The sequence below is a fragment of the Callospermophilus lateralis genome, unplaced genomic scaffold (assembly GCF_048772815.1).
Source record: "Callospermophilus lateralis isolate mCalLat2 unplaced genomic scaffold, mCalLat2.hap1 Scaffold_86, whole genome shotgun sequence".
Lineage (NCBI taxonomy): Eukaryota > Metazoa > Chordata > Mammalia > Rodentia > Sciuridae > Callospermophilus > Callospermophilus lateralis.
The window spans coordinates 3,479,447-3,500,036 of record NW_027516693.1 but is presented as its reverse complement, the minus strand read 5'-3'; the positions used below and the strand labels follow the sequence as shown (position 1 = coordinate 3,500,036).

At 40.7% G+C, this 20,590-nt stretch overlaps 1 protein-coding gene and 1 pseudogene across 1 annotated transcript in view; one reads left to right on the top strand and one right to left on the bottom strand.

Moving 5' to 3' along the window:
• Nucleotides 1–6,977: 6,977 nt before the first annotated feature.
• Nucleotides 6,978–12,053, top strand: LOC143387841 (transcription initiation factor TFIID subunit 4 pseudogene; annotated as a pseudogene).
• Nucleotides 11,814–20,590, bottom strand: part of LOC143387819 (mucosa-associated lymphoid tissue lymphoma translocation protein 1-like) — a 51,051-nt gene continuing 42,274 nt past the window's right edge. The window contains exons 10-11 of the mRNA XM_077108515.1: nt 13,482–13,714; nt 11,814–11,927 (exon numbers count right to left, since the gene is read on the bottom strand). Of these exons, the coding sequence (XP_076964630.1) occupies nt 11,814–11,927; nt 13,482–13,714 (347 nt within the window). The remainder of the gene's footprint in view (nt 11,928–13,481; nt 13,715–20,590) is intronic.

Genomic DNA, 20,590 nt, shown 5'->3' with positions numbered 1-20,590 from the left:
GGAGTTGCAACATTATTTCCCTTGGTCTTCCAGCTTCGCCCTATTCAAAAGGAAAAGCTCTTCCAAAGGGAGCTGCTCAAATAGCCTTGCAGGCTGAGCTAGAGGATTCTAGTTACTGTCCCCTGAGGAAAAGGTCAGAACAGAGGGTGTGGTTTAATGTCTTTACCTATATGTGCACTGACAGGTGGAATGTGAATTAATACGCCCACAAAAAAGCCTGCTTAACAGGATCCAAGTTCCACGTCAGATCTTTGAAAGAGTTATTTAGAGAAGTTTATAATGTGTCTAAGATAAGCTGGTATTTTTCCACCCTACTAAACATTGTTTTAGTTAAAAAATGTAAATAAAATATGTTTGAGTTTACATTACTAATCAGCTATTCAAGCGTATCAAATAATCATAATTATTTCTGGAAATTAAATTAGAATTTCTTTTTGATAATTCCTTAGATGTAATAATTTTGAGCAGCCACTGAGGCTAAATATAGATAATTCAGTTATAACTTATTTTCACATTGACTTACTTTTTAAAATATTTATTTATTTTTTTAGTTTTCAGCGGACACAACATCTTTGTTTGTAGGTGGTGCTCAGAATCAAACCCAGGCCGCACACATGCCAGGCGAGCACCATACTGCTTGAGCCACATCCCCAGCCCTCACATTGACTTTTTCATAGAGTGCATATTAAGGAAAAAAAAATCTTTTTAGAGCCACTTTGTATATTAGTTGATAATTACACCACTTAAGGTAGCCTATGAACCCTGACAGAAATGTAAAAGCAACAAATTGTCCATAATAGTTAGCTTCAGGTTTTTTCAGAAGCTTGAGCAATGCTGAATGAACCAGCCATTCATAATTTTAAAAGATAAATAACTAACTTATTACTAATAAAAGACTTTCAAGAATGAAATTGTTTTAAATAAAGGAAAAGACTTTCATTTTGGTGCCTTTTTTCCCCATCTGGTAACTGAATATCCTAAACCCACAAAGCCTTTTTAATGGAAAAAAACACACTAAAGCAAGTGACAGGCGTAAAAAGGCCTTTTATAGCTACTCTGACTACTTAAAGTAGTTTCTAAGAGCTAGTACTAAACCCTTCTCAGCAGACTAGTAACTGAGGCAGAGAAAATGAAATTTTTTTTTATACACAAGTCCCAAAGTTGCAAGGAGATGTAGTTAGGGAGGGGCAGTTGCTTCTTAAAGTTCTAAAAATTTTTGTTTATTACAGTTTCTTATATCCTGCAGTTAGTCTGTCAAGATGTCTTAACACCTATATGAGATGGAGGCCTGACCTTATGACTATTGCAGCTAAATGTGATTTTTTTTAAAGAGAGAGTGAGAGAGGGAGAGAGAGAGAGAGAGAATTTTAATATTTATATTTTAGTTATCGGCAGACACAACATCTTTGTTTGTATGTGGTGCTGAGGATCGAACCCAGGCCGCACGCATGTCAGGCGAGTGTGCTACCGCTTGAGCCATATCCGCAGTCCAAGCAGCTAAATGTGATTTTAATGAAGCTCCAGCAGATGTAAAATTATCAATACCCTAGCTGTTCACACTTTATGAACTGGTGGATCCCACACCTAGCCTATGAGATACCTCTTAAAATTCTCTTTCCCTGCTTCTTTTGCAAATTAGTTATTTTGATAATCATCCAATTTTTCTCATTTGAGGTAAAAACAAAACTGTGGGTAAGAAATAATTATTCATAAATAGCAGCATTTAAGTCAACATAAGAATTAACAACAAAGAAAGAAAAAAGAAAGAAAGAAATAACTAAGGAGAAAAATATACTCAAAGAGTAACAGATAAAGATGACCCAGAATGTGGCAAACAGTCTTTGTAATAATATATTAACTAGTGGCATACTACATTAATTGATATTCAGAAAGAATACAAAATAAAACAATAACAACAAAAAACTGCACAAAAAACAAAAACAAACAAAACACCATTGCTTTACCTACAATAGGTAAATCCTTGAAGAATGAAAGAATTGAAAACATAAATATAAATGTGTAATAAGTTGAGCAATAAAATACCTTTAAATTAAATGATATACTAATATTTGCACTCCAGTTTTGGAAACACATAGAACTTATTTCCATTAACATAAAACAAAAATCTTTATAAGTAAGGTGTGTCCTCTTATGACTAGGAACATGGGTCATGGTAAGAAACTAACTACAAACTTAACTACTGTTAAAAATGAATGAAAAAAGACTCAAAAGTAGTAAAGAAGAGTCTAGATGATGGCATATGATGATTATGACAATAATTCAAGTTATATTCAATTTTGCTTTTTCCTCTAGTTTAAAAACATACAAACCTTTCTGCAACTAAAAACTTAAAATACAATGACTTTAATTTCTAGAAACACATTTAACTGTCCAGACTAGCTCCTTATCCTCAGGTTTCAGAAGATCATGACTTTACCATATACGGGAGGCTATTAATTGACAGCATTGAGCTACATTTCCCCAATGAAAAAGGTTTACATTAATCATATAATGTCAAGCCATTTAACCTTTTTTCCCTGCAAATTATTTCCTTCAAATTGTAAAACACTTCTGTTGCTGTCTTTTGGTCTTCACTTTATTTACTTATTTCTCTAAATTAATTAATGGAGGGACGGACTAACTCATGCATACATTACCTGACCAATGCTAAGCACACTGGGGGCAATACTTGATGGCAAAATGTGTTTCACTACTTATAATTATGATTAAAACAAAAAACTTAGCCTGATCTTTAATTCTTAGATTCCCCTTTGAGAAATTATAGAAGCATGTAGCTTTGATTCCATTATTCTAAAAAATGAGAACTAGTAAACTCACAATAGTTCCTTATAATGAAAATCATTCTTAGAAAATAAATTATTCATTAATTTCTTCCAAGGAATTGTTTTTTATTTGCATTAAGTTTTATCGTTTATTGACAAATAATGATTGAATATTTTGAGGTACAAAGTGATGTTTTCTTACATGCACACACTGTGGAATAATCAAACACATCCATCACCTCAAATATTTATCATTTCTTTGTGGTTAAAATTCTCTCCTTTAGCAATTTTGAAATATATGTTAACTATTATCACTATGCTGTGTAATAGAACACCAAAAATTATTTCTCCTCTCTGAAATTCCCCCCTGCAAAGACTTCCTAAGAGAAATATTTTTTGGTAAATAATCTTCTTGGCTCTAAATAATAACCTCTGGATTCCATAAAACTTCAATTGCTGAAAGATTAATTCCCGTAAAACAGACGTTTCTATTTCCACCTAACTGAAAAGTAAAGTGTCTTTGAACTGATTCTCAAAGATAATTTTTCTGCAGAATTGGAGAAAGACCACTAAATAAACATTGTATTACAGAGATTATCTTTCTAAGGGCCTTAGAAGATTTTCTAAGCATGTTTCGTCACATTACGTTGAAAGCTATTCCAACAAATTGGAAAACTACCAAACTCCCCTGAAATTGTTCCTGTTAAGTTTGCCAACAATCTCTGTATTTCAAAATTCATTTCTCAGTTATAGTTATGATTAAAACTAAAGGATAACTAAACAAAAATCTTAGTCTGCTCTTTAATCCTCAGATTCCCAGAAGGCAGAAGTAGTAGTGGTTTAAGACCATGGATTCTGAAACTAAAGTACCTGGGTTCCCACTCTAACTCTCCTTAATTTATAAACCTGGGCAAATGACTTCTCTAACTGGTTTCTATGTTTCTGCTCTCCTTGTACTTTCACCACCCTCTACCTACTCTATTCTATTTTTAAAGATAGTCAAAGTGTTTATTTTGGAAAATACAAGTTAGATTCTCTATCTATCTAAAGATGGAAACAATCTATATGTCTTTTAAACAGTAAATGGATAAACAAACTGCTGGAATTTTCCTCACTTATTAAAAAGAAACAAACTATTATTAGACATAACAATATAGATGATTCTTAAATGCACTTTATTAAGGAAATAAAGCCTGACCCCAAAATTACATGATACATGTTTTCATTTATGACACTTCGGAAAAAGCAAAACTGTAGGAAAGGAAAGCAAGCCAGTGTTTACCACAGGCAGGAGGTGAGAGAGTGGCTGACTATAAAAGAACAGTGCTGGGAATGTTGGGGTGATGAAACTATTTTATATCATGACTGTAAGTGATGTAGATGACTCTACATACCTTTCATAACTGAAAGAACTGTCCACAGAATGATTTTTTTCATATATTAATAAGAATGAGGAACTAAATGGAATAAAAAAATCATAAATAAGTTATGACTGTTATATATATGAATAAAAATTACAAATGAGTTATGACTGTTATATATAAATATTCATGTATTATATTCACATATATTTGAATATATATGTGAATTTGTTTGTGTGTGTATGTGTGTTTGTGTATTCATATATGAAAAAAAAAAACACACCAACAGCGTGAGAGAGAAAAGAGTTAACCTAAGGTACATGAAAAACAATATTTTGACTGTATATTATAAGGCTAAAAACAAAAAGTACTACACACAAATAATGTAATCTAGTTAGAGGATTTGTTTTTCACAGGGGTGTAGGATAGCAATTCTGAAATTATATATGTATATATTATGGTTGAGCAAACAAATAAACATGCATTTGAACATAAGACTCTCCCTTTTTCACTGTTGGAGAACAAAGTTACTAAGAAAAAAGGGCAGGGCAAAACAAATGCTGTGGTACCAGAACTGGAGGGCTCAGAATGAATTTATGGATTTTTAAATTATACATGTATACAGAGAGATTTAGATATAGATAGAAGGATTAGCATACAAAGATATATTTTTAAACTATCCACTAACAGGGCTTAGAAGTAATGACATCCTAGTAACAACGAGAATATCTAGTACCTAGATCTTGGTTTCTAGACAGTATTTTCCAATAAAAGAAATATGAATTTCATGAAGAAGTGATTGATTCTAAAGTTAGGGTAGGAAAAATACAAGATGGGTTTGAAGCTTCTTGTAGTACTAATACTCAAAAAAAGCAAGTACACTTCAAAAGTATGTACCTCAAAAAGTTCTTAATGCCAAAGTTGAAACAAAACAAAGTATTAGGTTACAACTAAAAGGATAAATTAGTCATGAGTCTATACTGATATTGATTAGAAGTGAAGATATAGCTCATACAGCTAAATAAATAAATAAAACAATGAGGAAAGTAGAAAATTACCATTAGAATACCATAGTAATAATTACTGCATGCAAGATCCAACAATGGATGTAAGAATATTAGATGAAAGAAAGTTAAGGAGAAAGGTTATTTGCATAGTATCAAAGTACCTCCTCTAAGATAGTTACTCATTACAAAGGGGAAAACAGTAACATTACAGTTGAGAAACCCAGCAGATATCACAAGCAATGAAGATTAACATTACCTGTAATAATGACATATTGACTCACGTAACCAGGCATGAAGCACAAGATGGGCATAGCATTTTTGTGGTAGTATCAAAAATATACAGGCTTCATATAATCACAACAAACATCAGACAAATCCAAACTGAGGAACATTCTAAAAAATAACTGACCAAAAGACTAAAGTATTGTCAGAGATTGGTGAAACCAAAGATGACATGACAACTAAGTACACTGTGGGATCTGGGAATGAATCTTAGAACAGAAAAAACGTTATTATAGGAAAAACCAATGAAATCTAAATAGTTTATGCTTTAGTTAACAGTACTGCAACAATTTTAATTTCTTAGTTTTATAATTATATTATAGTTATGCACTATGTTGATGTTAGGGAAAGCTGAATGAGTGGTTGGTACATGGAAACTCTCATAGCTTTAGAATTTTCTGTAAGCTTAAAGTTATTTTAGAATGAAAAGTTAAAAACTGTCCCGTATGACTCCAAATATCATGGAGAGTTAAAGAGAGAAGAGGTCAGAGTATAATCTGGTTTCCAGATACACTTTGACCTTCTCTCCCATGCCTCTTTCCACTCTTCTTGCTCCAGCTCCCCTGTCCTCTGTCAAGCACACCCCCTGGCTTTTGTAATTGCTATTCCCCTGCCTAAACATTCTTTCCCATTTACCTGTGTATTAGCCTCCCACTCTTCTTTAAGGAATATGAATTCATATCACTTTATCAGAGAGGCCTTTACTTATTTTCCTCGATAAAATACTTTCTTCCTCCATTATGTTGTACTTCCCTTTATTCTTTTTCACAGCAGTTATTACAATCTATGCATCTATTTATTATTGGCCTCCACCATTAAATGATTATTATAATTTAATTATGCGAGCAGGGATTTTGTCCATTTCCCTTATCACTGTATCTCTAATATCTAGAACAATAATTGTTATATCGTAGGTATTCAAAACTTCACTGAATGAATGAATGAATGACTTATCTCAAACATCAAATCCCACAGTAAGCTTTATGGCCTGCACCTTACCCCAAACTGTCAGATGCTATTCAGAGTATCCTGTGCAGAGCTATTTGCCTGTATTTAACTGAAAGCACAAAGATATCACAGCAGTGCCAGTTTGTTATAAAAATGAAGAAAATAAATCAAGGTTAAAGGAAGAAGAAGCAAATGATAATATATTAAAGAGAAAAATGGGATACTAGTTATTTCACAAAGATGTTACACTTTATTTTGTGTCAATTTAACGATTAAATGTATTCATTTGGTTCATAATATTTTAGTTATTAACAATATTCTGAAGAAGTCATTGGATTTAACATCTATCCATGGTTAAGATTAATAATTGATCTGCAGTTAGTTTTAAAAACTGTCACCAAGCTCCTAGTCCCTTACTTTAGCACTTAACAAACTGAAACTCATTTGAAAAATACCATGACCAGGCTCTTACTGTACCTCACTAGCTAGTCACATAAACAGAGAGTTGTCATGTGTTATGTACTTGACCTAGGGAACAAAGTGTTTCAGGAAGATCCCACACACTTAACTGTTGACTGATGGCAGTTTTAATGACGATGGCGAAGTTTTCTCTAGTTGTCTGTAAGAGCAAATAATCTGTAGAAACCACTGTTCACTTGTCATTTATTTGTCATTTTCCATGGTGATTATCAAAAATAAATACTATAGTACATTAACCATAATGTGCATAATTTATACTGGCATTGAAGAGTAGCAACACTATCAACAGTGGTCAAGTTCCAGGTCAAAAGTATGTTATAAGGATCAAGAAAGAAAAAGTAGGGCTGCAATTGTAGCTCAGGGGTAGAACACTTGCCTAGCATGTGTGAGGCACTGGGTTCCATCCTCAGCACCACATTAAAAAATAAATAGGTGAATAAAATAAGGTTATTAAAAAAAGAAATAAAAAGTATTACCAGTTGTTTTCCTGGTAGAAAAAGCACAAATCATAGAATATAAACACTAATATGACTGAAATAAGCATAAACAAAACAAAAAGAAGAATTTAATACAGAATTACCTATACTACACAACTTTCATAGAATAAAAGGGATAATTAAGATGCATATGCATTCAAGCTTTAAGTACTGACTCAGCTGACTCAGTGGACCCGCATACTCTAAAAGTGGTTTATGGATAAGCATTCTAAAAGAGAGAGAATGCAGGACTTAGGCTAATTATAAAAGACTAAAAATGTAGTAAATCTTGGTAACAATGTGTATTTTTTTAATGATAACTATGGAATTTCACATTTCAACACAACATTTACAATGTCAATGTTTAAGTTTAAATAGTCTGCTCAACTTTGGGCTAAAGGAAAGGTGACTATAAAATTCTCTGATTCAAGAGTGTAAAATTAATGTCTTAATAATACAAATGAAGCTGAATTTTATGGGTACCATTTCATTTCCTTAGAAGCACTTAGGATGTTGATAATGAAAAATAAAATAACTCTTCAGAACTTTGAATATAGGACCACCACTGATTTTTTTAAAGAAAAATTAAATCATTTTTCCTACTCTTGGCAAATAACTAGCATTTGAGCTTTCAAGAATATTATGTCTTTGGTTCTCTGTGATGCTCAAGTAAATTTTTGAGTTACTGAAACAGAAGCTTTAATCATTCTGTACATGCTACAAAAGAAAGCTCTAGAGAAACAAGAATTGCTCAAGGTTAGAAATTTCATCTGCTATTTAACTACAGGCCTCAGAATTAATCTATGAAAACAAAAAAGAATTTTTTGGAACTACAAAGGACATATGTTTGCTTTAGTTTGGCCAATCAAAGTGCAAACCAGAAGATATATTTATCTAACTATTAATTCCGCATTCTTTCCCCCAGTGCTGGGGATAGAACTTAGGGCCTTGCATATACTGGACAAGTGCTCTACCACTGAGCCATATAACAGGAAATACATTTTGATGAATTTCCCTGATCAGGGGGTGGTAGATTGATATAAGAAGTTAACCAACTAATAGGGAATAAATGAATCAGTTTAAATGTCAACAATTGAAGAAACAGCTTAAGTAAATAATTTAACCCTAATAGAAATGAATCAGGTATTAAAATGCAAAATATAGGCGAGCCCCTCTGGAACCTCCTCCTGCCCAGGCGCCCTCGGCCGAGCGGCGGCGGCGGCGGCGGTGGCGAGGAGGAAAGATGGCGGCGGGCTCAGATCTGCTGGACGAGGTCTTCTTCAACAACGAGGTGGACGAGAAAGTGGGCCCTCGTCGGCGCCCGCCAAGCTGAGGCCGCTGCCCGAGGCCAGCGCGGGGCCCTGCCCGGCCGCCGCCGCCGCTGCCCCGCCCACCGGCCCCGGCCCCGGAGCCCCCAAGCCCGGCCCGCCCGGCCCCGGCCCCGGAGCCCCCAAGCCCGGCCCGCCCGGCCCGCCCGGCCCGCCCGGCCCGCCTGGCCCCGGCGCCGCGCAAACTTTGAATGGGAGCGCCGCGCCGCCCACCGCGCCGCACGCGGCACCTGCTGTCAGCCCGGTCAACAAAGGGCCCCCGCCGCCGCCCGCCGCCGGCTCCGTCATCCAGGCTGCCCCCGCGCCCGCCGTGCCTGCCCGGCGGCCCGGCCTCCCCGCTGCGCCCGTGCCCCCCTCTCCTGCCCTGGCACAGAACGGGGCCGGCGCTGCCCCCGCCCCCGCCCCCGCCCCCGCCCCGGCCGCCGGGGGCGCCGCGGGGCTCAGCGGCCAGCCGGCCCGGCGCGCCCGCGCAGGGGGCCAAGGCCAAGCCGCCCAAGACGGCGGGGCCGGCGGCGGCGGGCGCGGCGGCCAGCGTGCTGCTCGGGCCTGCGATGCAAGGGGCGCTGCCGGGGCCAGCCGGCGGCCCGCCGCCAGCCCCTGGACCCCCGGCGGGGCTGCCCAAAGGCGCGGCCGGCGCGGCGACCCCCAGCCTGCCGCGGACACCCTCGGCCGCCACCGGCGGGATCCGGGCCACCCTGACGCCCACCTGTTGGCCCCTCGCCTGCCGCAGCCTCCGCAGAAACCGACCAACATCCAGAACTTCCAGCTGCCCCCAGGAATGGTCCTTGTGCAGAGCGAGAATGGGCAGTTGTTAATGATTCCTCAGCAGGCCCTGGCCCAAATGCAGGCCCAGGCCCACGCCCAAGCCCAGCCTCAGAGCACCATGGCACCCCGCCCTGCGGCCCCCACAAGTGCCCCTCCCGTCCAGATCTCCACCGTACAGGCTCCTGGCACACCTATCATTGCACGGCAGGTGACCCCCACTACAATAATTAAGCAAGTGTCTCAGGCCCAGACGACGGTACAGCCCACTGCAACCCTGCAGAGCTCCCCTGGGGTGCAGCCTCAGCTGTTCCTGGGCGGCTCTGCCCAGGCAGCTTCACTCGGGACGGCCACAGCTGTGCAGGCAGGGGCACCTCAGCGCACGGTCCCAGGGGCGGCCAGCGCCTCCACAGCTGCCACGGAAACCATGGAAAACGTGAAGAAATGTAAAAATTTTCTGTCTACGTTAATAAAACTGGCTTCATCTGGTAAACAGTCCACAGAGACAGCAGCTAACGTGAAAGAACTGGTGCAGAACTTACTGGATGGGAAGATCGAAGCCGAAGATTTCACTAGCAGGTTATACCGAGAACTCAATTCTTCACCTCAACCTTACCTCGTGCCTTTCCTGAAGAGGAATTTACCCGCCTTGAGACAGCTGACCCCTGACTCCGCGGCCTTCATCCAGCAGAGCCAGCAGCAGCAGCCACCCGCCTCACAGGCCACCACCGCACTAATGGCTGTGGTGCTGAGCGGCTCCATGCAGTGCACGGCCGGCAAGACGGCTGCCTCCGTGAGCAGCGCCCTGCAGCCCCCTGTCATCAGCCTCACGCAGCCCACACAGGTTATCCAGCAGCCCCCGAAGCCAGGAGCCCTGATCCGGCCTCCGCAGGTGACCTTGACCCAGATGCCCATGGTCACCCTGCGGCAGCCTCACAACCGGATCATGCTCATAACTCCCCAGCAGATCCAGCTGAACCAGCTGAAGCCAGTCCCGGTGGTGAAGCCCACTGTGTTACCTGGAACCAAAGCCCTTCCTGCTGTCGCCGCGCAGGCAACAGCCGCACAGAAAAACAAGCTCAAGGAGCCTGGGGGAGGTTCGTTTCCGGACGACGATGACATTAATGATGTTGCGTCAATGGCTGGAGTAAACCTGTCGGAAGAAAGTGCAAGGATACTGTCCACAAACTCTGAGTTGGTGGGCACGCTGACGCGGTCCTGTAAGGACGACACCTTCCTCCTCCCCGCGCCATTGCAGAGAAGGATATTGGAAATAGGTAAAAAGCACGGCATAACGGAATTACATCCAGACGTAGTAAGTTATGTATCCCATGCCACACAGCAAAGACTACAGAATCTTGTAGAAAAAATATCTGAAACGGCTCAGCAAAAAAACTTCTCCTATAAGGATGATGACAGATACGAGCAGGCAAGCGATGTCCGGGCTCAGCTCAAATTTTTTGAACAGCTTGATCAGATTGAAAAGCAGAGGAAAGATGAGCAGGAGAGGGAGATCTTGATGCGGGCAGCAAAGTCTCGATCCAGACAAAAAGACCCAGAACAATTAAGACTGAAGCAGAAGGTGAAAGAGATGTAGCAGCAGGAGCTGGCACAGATGCGACAGCGGGATGCCAACCTCACAGCCCTGGCAGCCATCGGGCCCAGGAAAAAGAGGAAAGTGGACTGTGCAGAGCCGGGATCCGGAGCAGAGGGCTCAGGCCCCGGTGTGGCGGTCCCAGGCAGCTCCGGCATGGGAGCCCCCAGGCAGTTCACTCAGCAGAGAATCACACGGGTCAACCTCAGGGACCTCATATTTTGTTTAGAGAATGAGCGCGAGACAAGCCATTCACTGTTGCTCTACAAAGCACTCCTCAAGTAACACAGGCTGCCGGTGTTTCTGACGGAGACGCCTGGGGACGTTTTTATATATTTGCAGATTGCGCCTTTTTGTAACAAGCAAATGGGATATTGTTTAAAAACAGCCACCTCTTTGCAATGGAACAGTTTTATATTCCAGTTTCTAAATCAGCTCAGTGTGGAAGGAAACCTCTCCTGTAGCAGAGAACATAGGCCTGTGGATGCTCCTGAAGGTCAGCTACGCCCCCGCTCATCCTCGACTGAGTGGCCTTCTTGCCAAACAAGCCATATTAAAGACTGACGAGCCGTTCAGCGACCGCGCTGCCCTGCCAGCTCGCACAGCCCCCAAGTCCTCGTGCATTTTGGTTTAGTTCACCTAATGTACCACATAGGTGTCTGTCTACAGCCGATGACCTCATTTCACTTATTTTATTTTTGTAGCAGTCAGTTGGCTAAGCAAACTGATTTTTAGACTATTTATCTTCCTCCTCTTCCCCACTCCGCTTGAAGTTCTGCAGGAACGTGCGGTTTACCGCAGCATCGTCACCTCGAGTGGGCCCGCGGTCCCGCCTGGTGGAGGCCGGAGCCCAGCGAGCGGCCCCTTCTGAATGTGCTCAGCATCTGTACAAATGCATTTTATTTGCTACAGTTTGTGAAGCTGTAAGGTTAAAAGAAATGAGAACTTTTTCAGCATAAATATATTTTACTTGCACTGTGTTTTTTAGCTAAAAGTGAAAACTTAGATTAAATAAAATCAAAGTTGAGAAGAGTCATCAAAAGACTGTTTCTCAGTGTGAATCAAGTGTTGAAAAATGGTTGGTGTATTTTGTCAGTAATTGTACATAATCTTTGGCACATAACATGAAAATGGCTATGTAAACTATAATTATTTTGCTAAGAGACTGTATGCCAGCCGAGGGCCGACTTTACAGACCCCAGAGCAAAGCCCCTTCTTTGTACCTATTTTTTTATTACAAATATACTAATTGGTTCTTTATATTTTCAGAGGTTATTGTATTAAATTGTCTATTGATAGTACTTTTATGACTGTAAATACTTGGGCTTTCTCCGTGTGGTTCCTCACGTTAGACTTCAGTCTGCACCTGTGGACTGAAGGCTGATCAGTATTTTTTATCAGCACCTGAGAACTGTTACACCTTTTATTTTATCTTTTAGGAAAATCCCTGTCTTTCCATTTTTTCATGTAAATTTTGCACAGTTACTTGTTCATATGTAAATATTTTACTTTCAAAAATGAAGTTTTTAATTGCTATTGTTTTATATAGGATTGAAAGAAAATTAACTCCTTTATTAAAAACAAATCTATCTGTAAAAAAAAATAAAATAAAATGCAAACTATATATTTGTCAGAGTTACTATATCTAATAGTCACTGCTATTGCAGAAACATGCCATATTAAATAATTAAAGAAAAAAGTACCAAAGAAAAGCCAGTCATCAGAACAAGAGCTCAAAGGCATTCTTTTAACTTCTCAAAATTAATATTTAAAGAACAATATTTTTTTAAGAATTTTAACATTTATTTTTTAGTTTTCATCAGACACAACATCTTTGTATGTGGTGCTGAGGATCGAATCCGGGCCACATGCATGCCAGGCGAGTGCGCTACCACTTGAGCCACATCCCCAGCCTGTAAAGAACAATATTTTAAAGGAAAAACTGCTCAAACTAATTTCCTACCAAGAAATAACTTGTATGGTGAATTAATCTACTCATATTTATAAAAAGAATGTAAAAAACAAGTGAAGGAATTGCAAGTTTGATATGTAATACAATAATGGTATGTTATGACATACTACAACATATAGTTTTAGACATTTCCACTACAACATATAGTTTTAGAGATTCCTTATAGTATTAAATAACATTTTAATGGAACATTTCACACAATAGTGAAGTTAAAATCTCTTTTGATATAAAAAAAGTAATGTGTAACAATCTAGAAAATCTGGATATTAAAACATCAATAAGTTTTTGAACTGGAAGAGCTTATCATTACATTACCTTCACCACCAAAAACAGGACTATTAAAACTAATATTGGTTATCACAAATACAGCCAATTATTAAAGAGAAGTCTAAATAAATTTCTGTGGGACAGTAGAGAGAAATATTTAACTCATTTATGCCTTATGCAATATTCAGAAGGTATTAATTAGTAATAATTAAGGAGTTTACCTGACTACTAGTTTCACTTAGAGCTTCCAGTATTTTTTCAACTGCTGCTTGTAGTTGAGAACTAATATTCAGCATTAATTCTTCATTTTCAGGATCTATTTCAGTTCCAGCAAAACCAATCCTTATAAGGTGCTGCAATAATTCTGTTCCTTCCTCAGTTACTTTTGAACACATGCTATCATCAGTTCTTGGCATATCACTTCCAGAATAGGAGGGTATGGATCTGTCTATAACTAGAATAACAAAATGTTAAAGGCATACATTAATAACAATAATTTCACTTTAAATTTTTAAAATCAAGTCAAATTGAAATCATTTTTCAAAGTACATGTGTTTTAATAACAGCATTGTAAAATTGCAGAATTTAAGATTTGGGTTATTTAGTAATTTTTCTTTAATAAAAGTTTTGGGACTTCTTGGAGCCTGCTCCTGTCGGAGCATGCACCAAGTCCGGAGAGGCCGAATTCTGGCTCCCGGAACTGCTCTGGCCCAGGGATAAAGAACCTGCGGAAACTGTTTCTCGGTCCGGGTCCTGCTGAATACTGTGGAGGCCAGAGGGGCGGAGCAGAGCCGCCGCCGGAGCCCGGAACAGGCCCAGCGACCTGCCGGCGTGGTGTCGCATCGCCCCGGCTAGAGAAGGGGCCGAACAGAGCCGCCGCCCGCGCCCGGAACAGGTCCAGCAGCCTGCCGGCGTGGTTGTCAAGAAACCCCAATTGGAGTAGGGGGAAAGCAGATCCTCCACCTGCATCCGCAAGGTAGGCAGGCCTGTGACAGACTGGCAGAACAGCCCCAGCGGCCTGCCGGCGTGGTAGTCATGTCACACCACTTGGGGGAGGGGCAGAGCAGAGCCGCTCCCCGAGCCCGGATCAGGCCCCGCGGCCCGCCAGCGTGGCAGTCACATCACTCCATTTGGAGTAGGGGCAGAGCAGAGCCGCCGCCCAAGCCTGCAAGGTAGACAGACTTGCGACCGACCGGCGGAACAGGCCCAGCGGTCTACTGGTGTGGTAGACACATCACACAAATTGGAGGAGGGGCAGAGCAGAGCTGCCTTCCGAGTCCGCAAGGTAGGCAGACCCGCGTCCGACCGGCAGATCAGGCCCAGCGGCCTGCTGGTGTGGTAGACACGTCACCCGTCATCCCAATTGGAATAGGGGCAGAGCAGAGCCTTTGCCCGCGGTCGGAGCAGGCCCAGCGGCCCGACAGCGTCATAGTCACGTCAACCCAATTGGAGCAGGGACAGAGCAGAGCCGCCACCCGCGCCCAGAACAGGTCCAGCGACCTGCCGGCGTAGTAGTCAAGACACCCCAATTGGAGTAGGGGCAAAGCAGATCCTCCACCCGCGCCCGCAAGGTAGGCAGGCCTGTGACAGACTGGCGGAACAGGCCCAGCGGCCTGCCGGCGTGGTAGACACGTCACACCACTTGGGGGAGGGGCAGAGCAGAGCAGAGCCGCTCCCCGAGCCCGCATCAGGCCCAGCTGCCCGCCACTTGGGGGAGGGGCAGAGCAGAGCCGCCGCCCTCGCCTGCAAGGTAGTCAGATCTGCAACTGACCGGCAGAACAGGCCCAGGGGTTTGCGGACGTGGCAGACACGTCACCCTAACTGAAGTAGGGGCAGAGCAGAGCCGCTGCCTGCGCCTGGAACAGGCCCAGAGGCCCGCCGCCATGGTAGTTACGTCACCCCAATTGGAGTAGGGGTAGAGCAGAGCTGCCGCCCACGCCCGGAAAAGGCCCAGCGACCCGCCGGCGTGGTATCACGTCACCCCAATTGGAGAAGGGGCAGAGCAGAGCCGCCTCCCGCGCCTGGAACAGGCCCAGCAACCCGCAGGCATGGTAGTCATGACACACCAATTGGAGTAGGGGCAGAACAGAGCCGCCGCCCGCGCCTGCAAGGTAGTCAGATCCGCGACTAACTGGCAGAACAGGCCCAGGGGTTCACGGACGTGGTAGACACGTCACACCAATTGGAGGAAGGGCAGAGCACAGCCGCTGCCCACGCCTCCAAGGTAGGCTGACCTGCGACCGACCGGCAGAACAGTCCCAGCGGCCCGCCAGCGTGGTAGACAGATCACCCCAATTGGAGGAGGAGCAGAGCTGCCGCCCGCCCCTGAAAGGGAGACTTTTCAACTATACAAGAGCAATATAAATATATAGGGGGAAAATTTCAAAATCACAACAGTTTCACCAAGCAGAAAGAAACACGAGCAATATGAAAAGACAAGGAAAGAAAGGACCACAAGCAATGCAGGTCAACTCAACTTTAGAAGAGGTAATAGCTGCAGCAGATGGAATGTCACATAAAGAATTCAGGATATACATGCTGCAGATGATCTGGAGTCTCAAGGAAGACATTAGACAGCAAAATCAGACAATGAAAGATCACTTCGACCACTTCGACAATGTATTACATAAACAAATCCAAGAAGCAAAAGATCAACTATACAGGGAGATAGAGGTAATAAAAAACAAACAAACAGAAATCCTAGAAATGCAGGATGCAATAAACCAACTTAAAAACTCAATTGAGAATACTACCAGCAGAGTAGAACACTTAGAAGATAGAACATCAGACAATGAAGACAAAGTATTTCAACTTGAAAAGAACATAGACAGCTCAGCAAAACTGTTAAGAAACCATGAGCAGAACATCCAAGAAATATGGGATAATATAAAGAGACCAAACTTAAGAGTCATTGGGATACAGGAAGGTATAGAGGTCCAAACCAAAGGAATGAGCCACCTATTCAATGAAATAATACGAGAAAACTTCCCAGACTTGAAGAATGAGACAGAATCCCAAATCCTAGAAGCATACAGGACGCCGAATGTGCAAAATCATAAGAGATCCACACCTAGACACATTATAATGAAGATGCCCAACATACAGAATAAGGAGAGAATTTTAAAAGCTACAAGAGAAAGGAAGCAGATTACATTTAGGGGTAAACCAATCAGGATAACAGCTGATCTTTCAACACAGACTCTCAAAGCTAGAAGATCCTGGAATAACATATTTCAAAAACTGAAAGAAAATGGGTTCCAACCAAGAATCATGTATCCAGCGAAATTAAGCTTCAGCATGGAAGATGAAATTAAAACCTTCCATGATAAACAAAAGTTAAAAGAATTTGCAGGTAGAAAACCATGTCTTCAAAACATCCTCGGCAAAACATTACAGGAAGAGGAAATGGAAAATAACAATGAAAACCAACAGTGGGAGGTAGGACAGTAAAGGGGGGAAAAATAATCAAAAAGGAAAACAAACCATGTTTAGTAACATAAATAAACAAATATGGCTGGAAGAACAACCCATATCTCAATAATAACCCTAAATGTTAATGGCTTAAATTCACCAATCAAGAGACACAGGCTAGTAGAATGGATCACAAAACAAGACCCAACAATATGCTGCCTACAGGAGACGCATTTGATAGGAAAAGACATACATAGACTGAAGGTGAAAGGTTGGGAAAAATCATATCACTCATATGGACTTCGGAAACAAGCAGGAGTGTCCATACTAATATCAAATAAAATAGATTTCAAGCCAAAGTTAATCAAAAGGGATAAAGAGGGACACTACATACTGCTCAAGGGAACCATACACCAACAAGACATAACTATCATAAATATATATGCCCCAAACAATGGTGCAGCTATGTTCATCAAACAAACTCTTCTCAAGTTTAAGAGTCTAATAGACCAACATACAATAATCATGGGAGACTTCAACACACCTCTCTCACCACTAGACAGATTTTCCAAACAAAAGTTGAATAAGGAAACTATAGAACTCAATAACACAATTAATAACCTAGACTTAATTGATATATATAGAATATACCACCCAACATCAAGCAGTTACACTTTTTTCTCAGCAGCACATGGATCCTTCTCAAAAACAGATCATATATTATGTCACAGGGCAACTCTTAGACAATATAAAGGAGTGGAGATAATACCATGCATCTTATCTGATCATAATGGAATGAAACTGAAAATCAACGATAAAAGAAGGAAGGAAAAAACATGCATCACTTGGAGAATGAACAATTGGTTACTAAATGATCAATGGGTTATAGAAGACATCAAGGAGGAAATTAAAAAATTCTTAGAGATAAATGAAAGCACAGACACAACATATCGGAATCTATGGGACACATTAAAAGCAGTTCTAAGAGGAAAATTCATTGCTTGGAGTTCATTCCTTAAAAAAAGAAAAAAACAACAAATAAATGATCTCATACTCCATCTCAAAATCCTAGAAAAAGAAGAGCAAAACAACAGCAAAAGAAGTAGAAGGCAAGAAATTATTAAAATCAGATCTGAAATTAATGAAATCAAAACAAAAGAAACAATTGAAAAGATTGACAAAACTAAAAGTTGTTTCTTTGAAAAAATAAATAAAATTGACAGACCCTTAGCCATGCTAACGAAGAGAAGAAGAGAGAGAAATCAAATTACTAGCATGTGGGATGAAAAAGGCAATATCACAACAGACACTTCAGAAATACAGAAGATAGTCAGAAACTATTTTGAATCCTTATACTCCAATAAAATAGAAGATAGTGAAGGCATCGATAAATTTCTTAAGTCATATGACCTGCCCAGATTAAGGCAGGAGGATATAGACAACCTAAACAGACCAATATCAATTGAGGAAATAGAAGAAACCATCAAAAGACTACCAACTAAGAAAAGCCCAGGACCGGATAGGTATACAGAAGAGTTTTACAAAACCTTTAAAGAGGAACTAATACCAATACTTTTCAAGCTATTTCAGGAAATAGAAAAAGAGGGAGAACTTCCAAATTCATTCTACGAGGCCAACATCACCCTGATTCCTAAACCATACAAAGACACTTCAAAGAAAGAAAACTACAGACCAATATCTCTAATGAACCTAGATGCAAAAATCCTCAATAAAATTCTGGCAAATCGGATTAAAAAACATATCAAAAAAATTGTGCACCATGATCAAGTAGGATTCATCCCTGGGATGCAAGGCTGGTTCAATATACGGAAATCAATTAATGTTATTCACCACATCAATAGACTTAAAAATAAGAACCATATGATCATCTCGATAGATGCAGAAAAAGCATTCGACAAAGTACAGCATCCCTTTATGTTCAAAACACTAGAAAAACTAGGGATAACAGGAACTTACCTCAACATTGTAAAAGCAATCTATGCTAAGCCTCAGGCTAGCATCATTCTGAATGGAGAAAAATTGAAGGCATTCCCTCTAAAATCTGGAACAAGACAGGGATGCCCTCTCTCACCACTTCTGTTCAACATAGTTCTCGAAACACTGGCCAGAGCAATTAGACAGACGAAAGAAATTAAAGGCATAAAAATAGGAAAAGAAGAACTTAAATTATCACTATTTGCAGATGACATGATTCTATACCTAGCAGACCCAAAAGGATCTACAAAGAAACTATTAGAGCTAATAAATGAATTCAGCAAAGTGGCAGGATATAAAATCAACACGTATAAATCAAAGGCATTCCTGTATATCAGCGACAAATCCTCTGAAATGGAAATGAGGACAACCACTCCATTCACAATATCCCCCCAAAAAATAAAATACTTAGGAATCAACCTAACAAAAGAGGTGAAAGACTTATACAATGAAAACTACAGAACCCTAAAGAGAGAAATAGAAGAAGATCTTAGAAGATGGAAAAATATACCCTGTTCATGGATAGGCAGAACTAACATCATCAAAATGACGATATTACCAAAAGTTCTCTATAGGTTTAATGCAATGCCAATCAAAATCCCAATGGCATTTCTTATAGAAATAGAGAAAGCAATCATGAAATTCATATGGAAAAATAAAAGACCCAGAATAGCAAAAACAATGCTAAGCAGGAAGGGTGAATCAGGCGGTATAGCGATACCAGACATCAAACAATACTACAGAGCAATAGTAACAAAAACAGCATGGTACTGGTACCAAAACAGGCGGGTGGACCAATGGTACAGAATAGAGGACACAGAAACCAATCCACAAAACTACAACTATCTTATATTTGATAAAGGGGCTAAAAGCATGCAATGGAGGAAGGATAGCATCTTCAACAAATGGTGCTGGGAAAACTGGAAATCCATATGCAACAAAATGAAACTGAATCCCTTTCTCTCGCCATGCACAAAAGTTAACTCAAAATGGATTAAGGAGCTTGATATCAAATCAGAGACACGGCGTCTGATAGAAGAAAAAGTCGGCTACGATCTACATACTGTGGGGTCGGACTCCAAATTCCTCAATAGGACACCCATAGCACAACAGTTAATAACTAGAATCAACAAATGGGACTTACTCAAACTAAAAAGTTTTTTCTCAGCAAAAGAAACAATAAGAGAGGTAAATAGGGAGCCTACATCCTGGGAACAAATCTTTACTCCTCACACTTCAGATAGAGCCCTAATATCCAGAGTATACAAAGAACTCAAAAAATTAGACAACAAGATAACAAATAACCCAATCAACAAATGGGCCAAAGACATGAACAGACACTTCTCAGAGGAGGACATACAATCAATCAACAAGTACATGAAAAAATGCTCACCATCCCTAGCAGTCAGAGAAATGCAAATCAAAACCACCCTAAGATACCATCTCACTCCAGTAAGATTGGCAGCCATTAGGAAGTCAAACAACAACAAGTGCTGGTGAGGATGTGGGGAAAAGAGTACACTTGTTCATTGTTGGTGGGACTGCAAATTGGTGCAGCCAATCTGGAAAGCAGTATGGAGATTTCTTGGAAAGCTGGGAATGGAACCACCATTTGACCCAGCTATTCCCCTTCTCGGTCTATTCCCTAAAGACCTAAATAGAGCATGCTACAGGGACACTGCTACATCGATGTTCATAGCAGCACAATTCACAATAGCAAGACTGTGGAACCAACCTAGATGCCCTTCAATAGACGAATGGATAAAAAAAATGTGGCATTTATACACAATGGAGTATTACTCTGCATTAAGAAATGACAAAATCATAGAATTTGGAGGGAAATGGATGGCATTAGAGCAGATTATGCTAAGTGAAGCCAGCCAATCCCTAAAAAACAAATGCCAAATGTTTTCTTTGATATAAG